Below are 16114 nucleotides of genomic sequence, written 5' to 3' on the forward strand. Positions count from 1 at the left end.
CGATCTAACGGTTAATATAAAATATTAACTTTAAATTATTGAATCGGAACATCCGGGGCTCCGATTCACGATCCGTGAATTCCTCTACAATCCTAGAAATACCTAGATTAATATATATTAAATTTGGGTCCATCCAACGGTCCCAACCTATCGAACCCGGATAACGCGTAACAGGCGATATCCGTTCGATAGTCAAACGACGTCCGAATTGAGATCCGCGAAATCCTACGCACTCGTGACAACCAGGAGATCGCATTGGGACAATAATACCCCTCTGCTACAGTGCCCACGCGCTGCCACACGCGCGGGCAGCGTGTGGGTGTCCAAAGCGATAAAGCTTCGCCGGAAAATCTCAACATCTCGGGCCAAGACTTCTACCCTAGGTATAACACCCTATTTGGAGTCACTTTTGTTCTTGGGCCTACCCCAAAAACTGACCGGAAGTGGCCAAAAACAAGCTCCCAAAATCGGCAGAATTTCAAATCGAAGATCAGCTATCCTAGGCTCAAAATTAACGAAATCCTATCCAACCATCAGCTATAGCACGAAAAATAGGTGAGAATCCATACCTTACTCGAATGATTTGGCTGAGAAACGAAGGAGAACGGAGGGTCTGAAAATTGGGTGAAAATCGATCGGTTTTCGCCTGATTCCGGCGAGCTCCGGTCGGTGCAGGGGCTGAGACCGGTCGGGATGGGAAGAGGAAGACGGCACGGTTCTTTGGGGACCGGTGCCACCCCGAGTGGTGGCCGGATGCGGCGGCGGCGGCCCAAAAACCGCCGCTATGAACAGTAACCCGAGGGGGGGGCTGTTTCTGCGCAGGGGGGAGAGAGAGAGAGAGAGAGGGGGAAAAATCTGATTTTTATAAAAAATCCCATTTCAAAATATTTACGGTTGTGCCACTGGGTTTCTTTTGACCATATCTCTCTCGTTACAACTCCGATTCGAGCCCACTACGTGTCTATGAACTCGTCTCAGCGCGACCTATCCAAAAATACAAGTCACGGTCCCAAACTCTCTCCGGTTAAAAATGTGACTAAAATACCCTTAAATAATTAAATAATTAAATAAGGGTTAAATTTGGGGAAATTTGGGATCGGGGTGTTACATAGTCTCGATGTTTTTCTTAATTATGGTTTTTAAAAAGGAAGTATGGGTATTATTTATTATATATATTTTTGTTATATGGAAACGATTTATTTTGGAAATTTGATTTTGATAGTATTATCTTTATTATATATTAGTTTATGAAAGTGGATTTCGGATCTTGGCGATGGCACGCCATCTCATGTACCCCCTTTGGATACTTATTCTAGAATTGATGGATACTTGGAAATTGTGGTTATGGATTGGATATGTCGGAAGCCAAGCACCCTTGACAAGGTGTTACCGTAGATCCTTAGCGGGGTAGTCTGCGCACGTAGGACTTATCACAGGTGCACGAGTATTGAGGATTCTGTTGTGCTTGCTGGTGAGCCCAGTCTCCTGGTTGGACAGCTCGTCCCTGGCCACATGGTTGTTGAGGATTCCTCGGTGTGGTTCAGCCAAACGATTCCCGCGTTGTATTGTTTTCCATGGTACATGATATGTACTATCATATGTACCTCCCCTTGGATACAAAGACTTGAAAACAGTTCACATGGATACTTGGATACATGGAGGTGGATACTTGGATATGGTCAGAACCCGGGCACCCTTGATGGGGTGTTTCGTAGGGTAGTCTGTGCATCACAGGAGCACGAGTATTGAGGATTCTGTTGTGCGTGATGGTCAGCCCAGTCCCTAGGTTGGACGGCTCATCCCTAGCCACATGGTTGTTAAGGATTCTTCCATGTAGTCTAGTCAAACGATCCCCGGATTGGATTGTTCTTCCCTTGGTACATGATGATGGTGTGAGGTGTGTGTATTGATATGTGTGTGTGTGTGTGTGTGTGTGTGTGTGAATTCGTTTTCGGGTTGTGATTCTTGAACTGGTGCTTCATGAGTATCTGCACAAGTATGAAAGTCTGATTTATAGTTTGCAAAGTGTTGTTCGGCAACGTATGCCTTGGATAGGGTATGGTTGTGGGAAAGAACTGATAAAAGGAAAGGAACTCATAAAGTGTTCAGTGGTTGCCTTGTCGAATTTGATGTTGTAATGAATCTAAATTAAATCTTTGGCATTACTTTAAATAATCGAATAGTATCTGAATCATGGTTGTTGATATAAGAACTACGTGTGGCTTGATCCTTCACTAAGGGGTACGTAGGTAGCCTGAGGTTTCACTTACGTGCAGCCGCAACTTAAACTATTACTTTGGTTGGGCATTTCTATTTGTTTAATTTCCGTTGAACTTCATTCGGTTGTAAACTAAAGTCTTCTTTTAGATATGCTCTGTTATCGCCCATGTTATGGTTGGATGTAAGGCCAGAAGCCTATTATGTAAATTGTGTGTTACTACATTGTGCATGATACTGGATGAGATTTATTAATGCATTTGACAGTTTAAATTTTTGGGAAATGTTCATTTTTCAAGGGAGACTCTGCATAGAAAGTCTCGTTTCTCTTTGCCTTAATTTGGAAAAAGAAGCTTGATGTTAATAAGTGGCCCCGGCATCAGTTTGATGTCCGAAACACCACAGAATTCGTCCTGGATTCCAAGAAAATTTGGAGCGGGTCTTGTCAGTTAGCATGAGTTAACTCTCCCAGTATGATTAGGAGATAATTTTGGTAATTATTGTACAATTAGGATTTCTTGTCATTATTAGGATTTCTTGCTTACTAAGTCAACTTTGTATTCCTATATATATTGATCTTCTAAGAGAGAGGAATACACATTGAAATTATCCCAAACTCTAGTATCTGTTTTATCTTGATTAAGCTTCAATAATTTTGTTCTTTTTCCGTGGATAAGGATCAAACAACTCAGATCTGATTGGAGAATTGGCAACCTCTTAAAATGGTCACTGTATGGTGTAATATACTGGATATCAAAAGTAGTGTTAATAAAAGTAGAGATATATGGCTAAACATCTTATTAAAGAGAGACGTGTGGAGGGAATATCATGTTTTTCTTCATATGTAGTTTCGTTTGTGTATTTCTTAGTGTAAAGGTGATAGAAAGCAAGTACAATCAAAGCGAATCCCTTGCTAAATACAAACTAATAATTAGGCATCACTGACTGACTCCATGAAGAAATTGAGAAAAAGGCATCCTTTTTAATATTTGTCGTAAGATGCTCTACAACTCAACAAAGAAAATAAGAGATGGGACTAAAAGAAAGAAAAATAAAATTTTGAGTGCCCATCTCCATCCTTGATGAATCTCAGAAAACTTAATTCAAATTAGGAAGCAAAATTTTCTTCGATTGCACTTTTATATCGAATATTACAACTCTCTTTGGATCATTTCACATTTATACAGGTGTTTGGGACAAGAAAGTCGAAGAACCTGTGGGAAAAGTTTCTTACTTATCACATGCAATTGCCCACGACTAAAGTTTAAAGAGACGCCTTGACTTTGGGGCGACGGTATCTTCTTTTTTGCTACAGAAATACTTTGATTTAATATCGTGTTTTGGACCCTAAACCTAAACTAAACTTATTTTCCTTTTGTTTGTGACTTTGAACGGAACCTTAACTATGTATGCAACTTTTTGTTTTTTTATTTTTTGTTTAATTGGTGTCCTTGAGTGTGCACAACTTTTGTTTACTATCGTGGCCATCGAGGCTGCCTTCAGAAAGGAGCACCACATCTCTATCATTATGAATATAATTAATCACATGATCACTATTTAATCCATACTTATTGCCTAATCTTTCTCTTCATGAAATTTAAAACTTTGTCTTATAAGGAGTTGGTGCTACTACTTCCATTACCAATTTGTTTTGGGTGAAAGAGAATGTAACAAGAACCTAAATTATAGTAGCACAACTCCTTAATTATATGCCCATGCTAAGTCCCTTAACTTTCTGATGTGAGAAATTTCCTCACATTCTCACACGCCTCTTTACGGAGCGAAATTTAAAGCATAACACATGAACAACACATATATATTGTGTGACGTAAGTGGTGCCTCATCTCTTTCTTTTGTTCAGTTTTTTTTTTTTTTTTTTTGGTTGTCCATGGAAACTGTAATGATCCAATGATTATCAGATGCAACTTATTCAATGTATCTAAGTGGCATCTTCTTTCTACATTGTTCCCCAAACAGTGTCAACTTTTTTAGCATAAATTCTCCTTCTGATTTGCAATTCCCACCACCAAACAAGAGAATTAGAGCAGAGTGGGGAGAAAAATGAAACAAACCATGATAAGCAATAAACCGTTGAGGAAGACAAGAACTTTTCTCCTTAAGAGGTCAGAATCAATGCAGCAACCCACAGAATTTGTCCCTAGAAAGTCTCCTGTGGTCGAATTCCCCACCTCTCCTCAACTGATATTTGGGGAGGAGATGCTTCACTTCGGTCACCCACAGCATCCTCTGTCCCAAGTTAACCTGCCTGACCTTTTCACCTGTGCTGGCTGCAAAGAGTATGGTGCAGGCAAGAGGTTCGTCTGCCAGCAATGTGACTTTCAGCTACATGATTTTTGTGCCTTGGCTCCTCCTGCTCTAAATAGGCACCCCTTTCACTTCCAACACCAACTTGTTTTGTATTCTAAATCAGGTGAATTCTCTTTTTCACACTTACATGTGGCATGCATATCAAATTTATTTCATCATCTAGCTTTCCAAGTTCATTTTGAAACAAATCCAAGCTATCCAGCTTGTTATACATACATCGCATAAATGTTCTCTTACTAAATATATATATATATATATATTAGTAGACTGTGAATCTGAACTATTGATTAGACCTGAATATGAGGTTCATATATCCACAAGCAACATATAATGTCTGGCAAGAGAACATTACTTTCAACATATGTATACATTTTCTTTTATATGTATTTATACCTCTGACGATGACTGAAATATTAATTTCTTGGAAATTATGAAATTAGTCAAAGGAGGAATTGCACAATCGAAGTGTGATATTTGCCACAAGCCCGCCAAAGGCTATGCTTTCAGATGCAGCACATGTAGCTTCCAGATGCATCCTTGCTGTGCTATGCTGTCTTCAGAAATCAACTTGCAAACCCATCCTCATACCCTCAGGCTTTTGCCAGCAACGTCATCATCAAACGGGGACCCTAATAGTAGCAGTAGTTTTGTTTGTGGAGAATGCAGAAGGAAGAGGTCAGGGAGAGTGTACCACTGCACCGTCTGCAATTACCATGTTCATGCAGTTTGTGCTAAGGACATGATCAATGGGCTTCAGGACAACGGCCACAAAGGCCGAGAAAAGCCGAGTGTGTTCGGGTCTGCTGCTCGCCTTGCATCCCAAGTCGTCATTGAATTCATCGGCGGCCTCATTGAGGGGCTTGGGGAAGGAGTTGCTGAAGTCTTTGTTGACAATATTGCCAGATCAGGAAGAGCCAATGGCAGATCCAACAACAACTGAGTGGAACTACATGCTTCAGTTCACCACCCTATAATATTATAATGAATAATGGAATTGATGAAGCCCTGGACTGTGGAGTCTATATAAATGAATTAATTATTATTACCACATATGTTTATTATGATTGATTAATATCACTGTAAACAGCTGATGGGCTCAGATATATATATATATATATATATATATATATATATATATATATCGGACAAGAAGTGGGAGAGTGAAGAATATTTGCTTTTTATGTAACATATGATGATTTATATATATGCTTAATTAATTTAATCTTGTTGTCTCATTATGTAGATCTACACACGTATTTTTTTTGTCTATACCAGAATAAGCAATTTCATTATCTGATATAGAGACGGATACATCCAAGTAGAATTCAAGATAAAAGTTAGGCATGGGTAGCAACCTTCTCTCTAACCTTCTCTTTTGGATCTTCTCTATTTTTAGCTTGACATGTGTCATTCTCCTTATACTTAAAACAATGTCATTAATATATTATACAAGCTAACTTTTGCTTTCCAAGTTTACCCTTATTAAATGTATTCAATTTATCCAAAAAATATTCACGACTTTCTTACCATCTTTTTTTTTTAAAATTTTTTTAACACCAATTTTTTTTTAAAAAAGAAAATGTCTGTTTTTTAAAAAAGAGGAAGCGTCCCTTTTTTTTAACGTCAAGTTTAGATTTTTTTATTATAAATACAATTTAAAAAAAAAGACATTTCCTCTTTTTTTAAAGAGGAATGCTAGCAACCTTCTCTCTAACCTTCTCTTTTGTACCTTCTCCCTTCTCTTTATGACAAGTGTCATTTTCCTTACACTTTAAACAATGTCATTAATGCATAACACAATTTAGTTTTTGTTTTCCAAGTTTACCCTTTAAAAATGTATTGGCTTTTATATTTCCTTCCATTTATTCAAATTTTGTTATAACTTCTTTAGCACATTGTTAAAAAATAAATAATAAAAAAAATAAGAAAAACGTCATATTTTTTAAAAATAAAAATAAAGTTTGTTCATGACATTGTTACCATCTTTATTTTGTTTTTAATAAAACATGTGTTCTCTTTAGAAAAATTAAAAAAAAAACTTTAGTTTTTATTTTCTTATTTAATTTTTAACAAGTGGTAAGAAAGTTATTAAAAAAAAAAATTTAGCCTGTTATTTTTAAAAAAAATTAATATATTTAACAATGGTAAATTTGGAAAACAAAAACTAGTTTGTGTGATGCATTAATGACATTGTTTTTAGTGTAAGGAAAGTGACACTTGTCATAAGAAGAAGGAAGAATGTCCAAAAGAAAAGATTACTAACACTCCTCCTTTTTAAAAAGCAAACATTTTCTTTAAAGAAAATAATTGACGTTGCAAAAAATTTAATAAGATGGTAAGAAAGTTGTAAAAAAAATTTTGGATAAATTGAATGCATTTAATAAAGATAAACTTGGAAAGCAAAAGTTTGCTGGTATAAAATGACAAATATCAAATAAAAAATTTAATTAAATGTAAGAAAAATGACAAATGTCAAACAAAAAATAAATAAAGTTAAAGAAAAAGTTACTATTAATAAATATTATGAAGGAAAAAAACAAAACAACCGAGCCCTTTCTCCCACCCCCATCCACCATCCCTATTCGCAAATCCTTCTTCCTTTCTCCTCTCTTTGCAACAAACCATCCCACTATCGTCCATAACCACCCGAACCCACCACCAGACATACCTATCCACACCAACCCCGCCCCCCTCCCCGCCCGGCCGCTCCCCAAATCCACCATCGCCAAGAATGTATATCACCGACTAAACAGGGGTGTGACTCTTGCTTGAACCAGGACCGTACATCATTATTGTACATTTCTCACCCAAATTCACACTGTCAATCCTGGACTGAACAAACTTGTTGCAAAACGACCCCAAATCGTCTTCTTCCTATAAGGAAACCTCGTTGAGAGTGAAATCTCGGTACCCGAAATCGGCATGGACACGAATGCTCTGCTTTTGAGGATTGATCTATAGAACCAATGTTGTTTGTGGTTCTTTTCGATCTGGCTAATCTCGAATCCTGGCTAGGACTTCAACTGGGTGGTTCTTTTGCGACAGAGTTATGGTTTGGAGATGGGTGTGCTTTCAAGAACTGGAGACGTTACATGGATTGTGGGGTCTTCATTAGAGATGTGTGGCTGTGATTGGATTTGAAATAATAAGGCGTTGGAGCCAGTACTACAATTAAAGATCCAAGATTTGGGCTTGGGGGCGATGAGAGAGAGAGAGAGAGAGAGAGAGAGAGAGAGAGAGCCATTACCTACCCAGCTGTGCCATGATGGCTTCAGATTTGGATGGTGGATGGGGGGTGTGGGTGGGTTTGTTTGGTAATGGATGATGGTGGGGTGGTTGGTTGCATAGAGAAGAGAAATGAGGAAGGATTTGGGGATAGGGATGGTGGGGGTGGGAGAAACGGCTCGGTAGTTTTTTTTTTTTTTTTTTCATTTTATTTATTAATTGTTTAAATGGTGAAAATATAATTTTGCCCCTGCACGCATTTAGCACGTACGAACGAAATTAAGAGATGTGAACGACTGCAAGTACAGTGATGATATCGGGAAAATTGAAATTACTGCGACGAAAATTGATTTCAAGTCAAATCCCAATGACCAAAATTGTAATTAACCTTTTCTTTTTTTTACACAATCACTGAGGAAACCAAACCAAACTAAACTAATTTAAGATAGTTTGGTTCAATTTGATTCGGTTTGGTTCGGCCAATTTAGGCCTAAGCTTAATTCTTTTTCCTTTTGCATTTTCCAACATTGTTAGGCCAATTACAAGCCCAAAAATTCACAACTTGCAACATATTTTTTTCATTTTATGCCATATGAATCAATTACTCCAAAAGTTCATCAAACTTCAAATTCAATATCCGTATCTAGTTATTATCTAATTAAAAGACTACACTAGTAAAACAAAATATAAATAAACAAATATACATGTACGGTCCACTTTAATATAAGTTGATTTACAAAACTCAGAACCGAACCAAATCAAATTATATACAGTCCAATTTGATTTTTGAAGTTTAACTTTTTCTTAGTTAAAACCATACTAAACCAGTAATTACGATTTATAGCAGTTGATTTAATCAATTCGGCCAGATTGATACCCATCCCTACTACCGATCCTGTAGTTTTTTTCACCTCTTAAAAGTCGGTCTACATTTAGCAATTAGCATATGATTTTGCAACCAACTAATCGTCCCCATCAAAAAAGCAAAGTCCAAGAAGAAAGAGAACGCCTTCCCAGCTTGTTAAATAATATCAATCTCTTCAAATTTACACCCAAAAAATGAAAATAAAATCTAGAATGCAAAAAAAATCTGTCATATGATGAAATTGTCCTATCTGTGATTGATCCTCCACGGATCAACTCTACAGTGACAAAATCAATACACAAATAACTCAAGACTTATGTCCATAAATTAAATAGCAACGAAATCTAGAAGGGAAAACCCATATATATTTTTACCATGTCAAACCTCTAATTACGGTATAACTGCTTAGTTTTTATCCACCTTCACTTTTTCTCTCTTCGGGTCTCCAGTAGTTTTCCTTCATCCACGTTTTGCATGCTTCCCTTGAACAATTTTACCATCTGCCCTATCTCCATTGTTTCATCTCATCCAACATGATACATACATTACACATGGGCGGGGGTCTCTGAGAGCTGAAGAGTTTCTACGTTTAAAGGGGAGAAAGACAAAGAAATTCACCTATTTTCCAACGCAAATGAGCAAAAGGAAGAGCATAACCCAAGATTGCCCAAATCTCAGATCTGTTAGAAATAAACATGCAGCATCGAAATCACCAAATACCTCTGCTGACCCAGAATTGTGTTGCTTATCAAACTTGCCATCACAGACCCAGCCCCAGCCCAACCCCTAGGTTCTCTCTTTAATGGGTTTTTAGCACAAATCCTTTCTTTTATCCAGATTTGCATCATGACATGCAAGCTAATCTGGAAGGTGCCCATCAACCCAAAGTTCGCCGCTCTTTTCTTAATCCGTAATTCTTATCCTATAAAGATTAAATTGTGCCGAAATCCAAATTCTCCCACTTGAAAGGAGCAACTAAACCAATGTCTGGGGAGCCTCTCAAGAACAGGCAGACACATACACAAACAGCAGCTATGGCAAGCATAGAATGAATGAAGGGGCGCTGAAGCAAGCCCTGAGCACCTGGAACCCTCCTGCTGTATTTTGATGCTGCCATTGCACACTTGGCACATGATCCACTACCTTGTCTGAATCGCGTACTTGTCCTACGCTCCAGCTCCATAGTCATCTGAGGTTGCTCTATCTCATTTCCAATTGTCACAGTAACCTGACTATTTCTTGTGTCAGCAAGTTTACGAGCCACCAACTTGTTATACGAGTAGTTATTCCTCATCAGAGAATAAGCATATGGAGACTGCCCATTAGCATCCAAAAGGGAATTCCAGCAGTTCAATCCGATCTAGAAGGAAAAGGTGAAACAAAAGGAAATATCATAATCTATGTCAGCGTTTCTGTAAAACTGATAATAAGTTTTATAGCATCCATCAGAAAAGCATACAATCAAAATCTATAAAATGGAATCAGGCATTATGTTCAAACAACTTTGGACGAGCAACCCACAGAAAGAGCCATCAGTTATTTTTTATTACCTCCTGCGGATCATTTGTCAAAGCATCAATCATGTCATCCGTATTCGACATACAAGCAGCCAAATGAAGAGGTGTCATGCCACCAGGTCCAGCAAGATTGGGTGGAAAAATATATCTCTTGTCACTGCTAATTACAGAATAATTAACAAGCAAGTCAACCATCTTCCTACACCTCCTTTTTACTGCCCGGTTCAAAAGCTGGATGTCTGACAGCATCCCCAATGACTCTCCCGACAGCCCATCACCATCTAAATTTCTTTCAAACAGTATGTCTAGAAGAGTTTTGACCAACACACAACAGTCTTTCTCAACAGTGAATGTCAGTAAGAATTTGAAACGGCTAAGTGAATAACGGGGCTCTTGAAGCATTGAACAGATCCTTTTGCGTTGAAAGAGCCACCCAAGCTCATTCAAGAAGTGGAGGACTTCCTCCCTTGACGTGGGCCGTCCATAATCACGATTTTCATCTTCTGAAATTACATCACATGCTTTTGCTTCTGCATCAAACACCGACTCAAGGAGTCTCAATTCTCTACAGATTGTAGCATCAGCTATTATCACCGGAAAGCCGTTGCCCTTAAAACCATTTTCCACCTGTTTATATTAGCAAAGGTCAGTACAACACAAACTTATTACGCATTCTACTTCAGATTTCCAAAACAACAATTACAAACAAATTAATTGTTCTTTAGAGTGTTACCTCTATGAAACAGCGACCTAGAACACCAGGAGATGCATCATGAACTTGGAAACTGCCCAAGTTTATCTCATCATACATTGTTCCATGATATGTTGATCCTGTAGCTTCCTTTGATGTGTAACCACCCAGATATGTGCAATGAATCCTGCACGATTGGAAACTAACACTTTCAGAAACAGAGAAAAAATTAACATAAGAATCTCAAACAGAAAGAAAATTGTACTTACCTGGTGCCAAGATTAGTCAGATTTCTGCCCCTTAATACAAGAGAGGTTTCTTGCCCACCCACAACAGCCAAAGGGGACACAGATATCAACTCTGGGGAACTACATGATCTCCAGGCTTTGCATATACGAATCTTTCCTGAAAATTGATTCCACATGAACAAAACTCAGGAGAAAATTACAAGGCAATGACACACAAGTCATACTTTTATATTTGACTGCATATAACCACTCTCTCCTACAATTCATATGAAGTATATATCATCCTAAACCACTTTGCAAAACATCAACAATTAAAGGTGAATAGAATAAGACTCCATCTTAGGATTGCTATGGCTTTTAAGAAGCTGCTGAAGAAAAAGTTATTAAAGTAGTGTTTTCTCCAATTGTATAAGAGCTACTGAAAATAAGTAGAATCACTCAGTTAGGTGCTCTTTAGAAACAAAAAGTGCAAGCACCTTGTTGAAAACAATCCCAAAAGCAGCATGAAACAAAGTAATCAGAAACCACCACTACCGAATAGTGCTTACCATCTTTGTGTGATGCTAATTGCCTGCCTGTATGAACTAAAAACCTCCCACTTCTCCAAAAATCAGAATCTGAACTTTGAACCAAAGAACTGACACGCTGAACCAGGTTTCCTTCAAACTGAAATAATAAACATGCCCTACAAGTTGTCAGCCAAAGAACTAACAAAAAAACTGCTGATCAGCATTACAACAATTCACTCACTTGCTCCCAGGCAGCAGACGACATTGACACATAAACTGATAGAACCACACAACCAGGCCTTATGTAGCTCTCCATTTCAGATGGACTGTTGGAAAGCCAATTGTATATCTAAGAGAATAGAGAAACTAACAGTGTAAGATACTCCCCGAAAAATAAATTTTACAAGTTTATGATGACAATCGAAACAACAAGAGTGAATCAAAATGAACCATAAACTCTTCACCTGTGCTCGCAATGACCCTGGTAAATGGCTTGGATCCTTATCAAATAGTTTAAATAATATTCTTCCAGTGCGATCCTGTCAAGGGACAATACAATCAATTCAATCCCACAATAACTGGTAGACCAACATCCAATAGGTTCACATACAGACTTGAAGTAAACCAAAGTACATATATAAAGCAAAAGGTTGTAATTCATCAGTACCTGAGGATCAGAATTCAAGCTAGAAGGTGAATGATCTGAACCAGAAGAAGTATAACCAGCTTGATGCGGAAAACTTTGAATGGAGCTAGCATCAGCGCCTCTATTTGACCCTCTAAAAAGATCAAAAGGCATGTTACAGCCATGAGTCCTGCTAGAGTCAGGGTTTGCATTAATCTCTTTGCTTATTGACAATTTCTCAGACTTCACAGTTTCAGCCATACTCTTCATTGGAAACAGAGTTTGCACTACAGGAGGGGAAGATGAAGGAGACCTATCCTCGGTCGGATTACTACTGTCAGAAGAGAAATACTTTCTAGAAGAAGCCAGTTTTGGCGGACTATCATTCTCAGGTGAAGAGCTAAATAGCTGTAAAGGTAAATTAACGCGAGTTTCTTGAACCTGGCAGTCTGAATCCTCCATGGGAGACTGGTAACTAGTACTACTTCTCTCTCCCCCAGCGGAATTAAACTCCTGTGTAGGTATCTTGTGCAAATTGGGACCAGCTGCCTGGTCAGAGCAGGTCAACTTAGTTTTCTCACTGTCACTGCTCTGGCTGCTCTTTTGAGATAACATTGCGAGAGCTTCAGGAGAAGAAGCTGCTAGAGTAGCTGATAGTACAGTAAGCAAGTCAACAGTTGATGCAGATGTTCTTCCATTCAATTTGTTTTGAAGATCTAAAGCAAGTAGTTCCACAGCTTTCCTATTTAAACTTCCGAGATTAGGCAACTTTGCAGCAAGGTCTGCTGGCAAAGGTAATGAATTTATCTTACTAAGAATCTGAAGGAGCTGCTCTCTGTCCAGTACTGATGAGCAGTTGATATTTCTGACATCATTTTTCCCTATAAATTTGAGTACATAAATTTAGCATCGGACCACTGGAGAGATAACATCAATGAACTCAACCATAGTATCAACGTACTCAACCATAGTCTTTTTACCTTGTGGACGAGCTATAGCAGCTAGCAAGTTGACGATATCCAAATTTCCAATGCTTTTGTTATCCCCGTCTCCTGGGAGAGTGAGCCGTGAAGTAACATCCTCTGGTTGGGTTTTCCTTCTTCGCCGGTTATGCCCAGCAAGTCTCCGTCTACAACTTCTCTTCCCCTCATCAAACTCTGAAAGGGGGTGAAACCTGCAACAACCAACAAAGATTACAACTTTGGAGCAAGCAAAATCACCCCATAAAAAGGAAAAGGAAATAGAAAGAAACCAAAACAAACAAAAAAAACATTTGCCATTTATGTAAACCAAACTTCTTGCAAAATAATAGATAAAGAGAACTTCTAAAAAGATCTATAAGTTGAGGGATCTTTTGGTATGGGCGAAATCAAATCAGTAGAGACAAATACAATCATTAAGAAATTGAGGGCAAAAGGACTGGATATTTAACCTGCTGCACTGCTGGCAGAACCTCTGCATCTGCTTGGCAACAGGGGCTTTGGTGGCTTTACTGTGAATCTCACAAACTTTATGCCGGCGATGGTAGTCCTTGGCATTCGACAGATCTTCCTTACAGTTATCAACTTGGCACATAGGATAGCTGCCATTCCCTGGAGATCCAGAGCGGACCCTTTTGTTGGGCCGGGGCACGGGCTCCTCCACAGAGGTCAAGCCCCCGGCGAGATTTAATTGAAGGCTTTCATCATCTTCATCTTCCGCAGTGTTCTTCACAGCCCCAGAAGCTTCCTCTTTCTTCCCCTGCTCTGTTCTGGAACTACCCAGATGCAGCATCTCAGCGTCCAGTGGCTTGGCAACGAATCTAACGTTGTCCCAGTCCCAAACGTTAGGATTCCAGTTGTTCCCTGCGGTTGTGAAGCGCGGCTGCTGCGAGTGAGGGTGTTGATAATTGGAGCCCTGGTAAGGGAGATCGCGCTTCCTCGCCATGGCCGGCACATCGCAGAACCGGCCCGAGAGCGTTTGATGAATGAAAATTGGGGCAGCAACTTGGCCACCAACGTCTTCCATCCCAGATTCAAGACAACCCAAAACACAGAAAATTCTAGGCAGCACAAAAATTGGACAAAGTCAATAACTGCTTTGAACAAATCATTCACAACTCAAAAGCTACAAACCATAAACTATCAACCTTCATCCTACACAACAAATCATTTCAAGTCATGTACGCAAGTTTCACGCAAAGATTGAGTAGTTCCTAAACATTTTTTTTTATCTGACGGAAACCATTTTATTTTTATTTTTATTTTCTGTTTTCAGCTTAGTTCAAAGAAATAGGTGTGTGAGTCGGCGAATAAAAAGCAAAGCTTCCTGCATACCAAATCGGAGAAAATTTAGCGAAATAAGTTGCATACCTTCACAGAAATCTACAATCTATCCACATCTTTTTACACAAAAATCTTCACTTTGCGTCTCCAGAGAAATAAACTGAAAAACTGTCACTGAGAAGTGAACAATCAAAACCAAACCCTCTTCGTTTTAGATTAACTCCGATCGACGTCCGATCTAAATGTCATCCAAGTTCTGAGTCTTCTTCTTTTGACTGGTCATCTCAGCACAAAAACAGCAACACCAACACCAACAAAGCTAGGTAGCTAGCTGCCTCTTCTCTTGTAAATCGCAGAAACAATAACAGAAGAAATCAAAAGACTGATTCTGCGTCTGCGTCTTCGTCCGATAACAAACCAAATCTGAAACCGTTAACAGCTGCAAATCTGAAGATCCAGCTGATGAGAACAAACTCAAATCTCTTCTCTTTTCTTCTCTTGTCTTCTCTATCTCTCTCTCTCTCTCTCTCTCTCTCTCTGTCCAGGGCAAACTTTTCTTCTACTTTTCTCTCTCCAGACTCCAAGTCCCTAACTTTTTTTTTTCCTTCTTCTCTCTGTCCTTGCTTGCAACAAACTTTTTCTTTCGGTGAATGGCAGCAAAGCGTAAATTCGAGAAATCTTGAGGTGGACTTGAGGGCCGTCCCAAGGACCAAACGAAGAATCCAAGACCTTTCCTTGCTTGCTTCCACCACACCACCTATATTATTAGTATTTCTCAAATGTACTAATGTACTATTAACCATTATTTTATCGTCTTCTGATGAACCACCTATTTTCATTTTTCTATTTTATTTTTATTATTATTTTTCCCAACATTTTTATTTTTTTATGTGGATGGAAGGAAGGTCCAAAGGCCTAAACAGCAATCACGATTTTTTCAAGCTCACTCGCGCTGCGTGTTGTAAGGTGAACCATAAATAAAAACAACACTACCAATTTTTATTTATCTTTCTCTTTCGACCGAAAAAATTATTTATCATCCTCTTTTACTCTTTCTTCCCCTTTGACTTTATAGATAATAACAAAATTATAAAATTATATGATATTACGGTCGTATGTTATAACTGAAGCAAATGATACAAAATAATATTAATAGACATTCATTTTTATTTTAACATGTGAACACTGCGTGTTTGTGCTACCGTACTTTTCTATAATATCTCTCGTAAATGAGATAACATCAGATGAGGGATGAGATGAGGATTGGGATTGGGATTGGGATGAGGATTGGGAAGGAGGGGGCTTCAGACAAATTCCAAATAAATAACAATTTACGAAACTAGCCTTATACTGTAGAGGGGACGACTTGGGGGCCATGGTTTGCATGCTGCAGGCAGACCAGATCATTCCATTCCCAGTCCACTTTCCTAATCCCCTACTAACCACTGTTACTGTATACAGTATACGTGATGTGAATGAAATTGTGTGAATGTGAATGTGAATGTGAATGTGATGACAATAATAAATATTCTTAACTTCATTGCCAAACTAGTTACTTATTTGATGTCTTATTTCTTTGTTGAAAACAAAGTTAATGTCCCTTACCTGGTTGACAAATATGAAAA

General features: G+C 38.5%; 2 protein-coding genes across 2 annotated transcripts; one reads left to right on the forward strand and one right to left on the reverse strand.

The window, feature by feature from the left end:
• The first annotated feature begins 4207 nt into the window (after positions 1-4207).
• On the forward strand, positions 4208-5661 carry LOC117628528 (diacylglycerol kinase theta). Its single transcript, XM_034361005.1, has 2 exons — positions 4208-4648; positions 4986-5661. Exons 1-2 carry the CDS (start codon positions 4279-4281, stop codon positions 5483-5485), a joined length of 870 nt encoding a protein of 289 aa, XP_034216896.1. The 5' UTR covers positions 4208-4278; the 3' UTR covers positions 5486-5661.
• Positions 5662-8759: 3098 nt separating this feature from the next.
• LOC117627116 (squamosa promoter-binding-like protein 14) lies at positions 8760-15247 on the reverse strand. Its single transcript, XM_034359041.1, has 11 exons — positions 14577-15247; positions 13658-14266; positions 13206-13399; positions 12268-13106; positions 12065-12139; positions 11842-11949; positions 11640-11757; positions 11113-11248; positions 10886-11030; positions 10186-10779; positions 8760-9995 (listed from the first exon to the last, which is right to left on the reverse strand). The coding sequence occupies exons 2-11, from the start codon at positions 14230-14232 to the stop codon at positions 9567-9569; spliced, it is 3213 nt and encodes a 1070-aa protein (XP_034214932.1). The 5' UTR covers positions 14233-14266; positions 14577-15247; the 3' UTR covers positions 8760-9566.
• Between the last annotated feature and the right edge of the window lie 867 nt (positions 15248-16114).

The sequence above is a fragment of the Prunus dulcis genome, chromosome 5 (assembly GCF_902201215.1).
Source record: "Prunus dulcis chromosome 5, ALMONDv2, whole genome shotgun sequence".
NCBI lineage: Eukaryota > Viridiplantae > Streptophyta > Magnoliopsida > Rosales > Rosaceae > Prunus > Prunus dulcis.

Excerpts from the sequence above, each read along its gene's own strand:
- LOC117628528 (XM_034361005.1), top strand. The coding sequence starts at position 4,279 with ATGAAACAAACCATGATAAGCAATAAACCGTTGAGGAAGACAAGAACT. Across the intron at positions 4,649-4,985 it reads TGTTTTGTATTCTAAATCAG|TCAAAGGAGGAATTGCACAA; the intron begins GTGAATTCTCTT and ends TTATGAAATTAG.
- LOC117627116 (XM_034359041.1), bottom strand. The coding sequence starts at position 14,232 with ATGGAAGACGTTGGTGGCCAAGTTGCTGCCCCAATTTTCATTCATCAA. Across the intron at positions 13,107-13,205 it reads TGCTATAGCTCGTCCACAAG|GGAAAAATGATGTCAGAAAT; the intron begins GTAAAAAGACTA and ends TCAAATTTATAG. Across the intron at positions 9,996-10,185 it reads TGACAAATGATCCGCAGGAG|ATCGGATTGAACTGCTGGAA; the intron begins GTAATAAAAAAT and ends TTTTCCTTCTAG.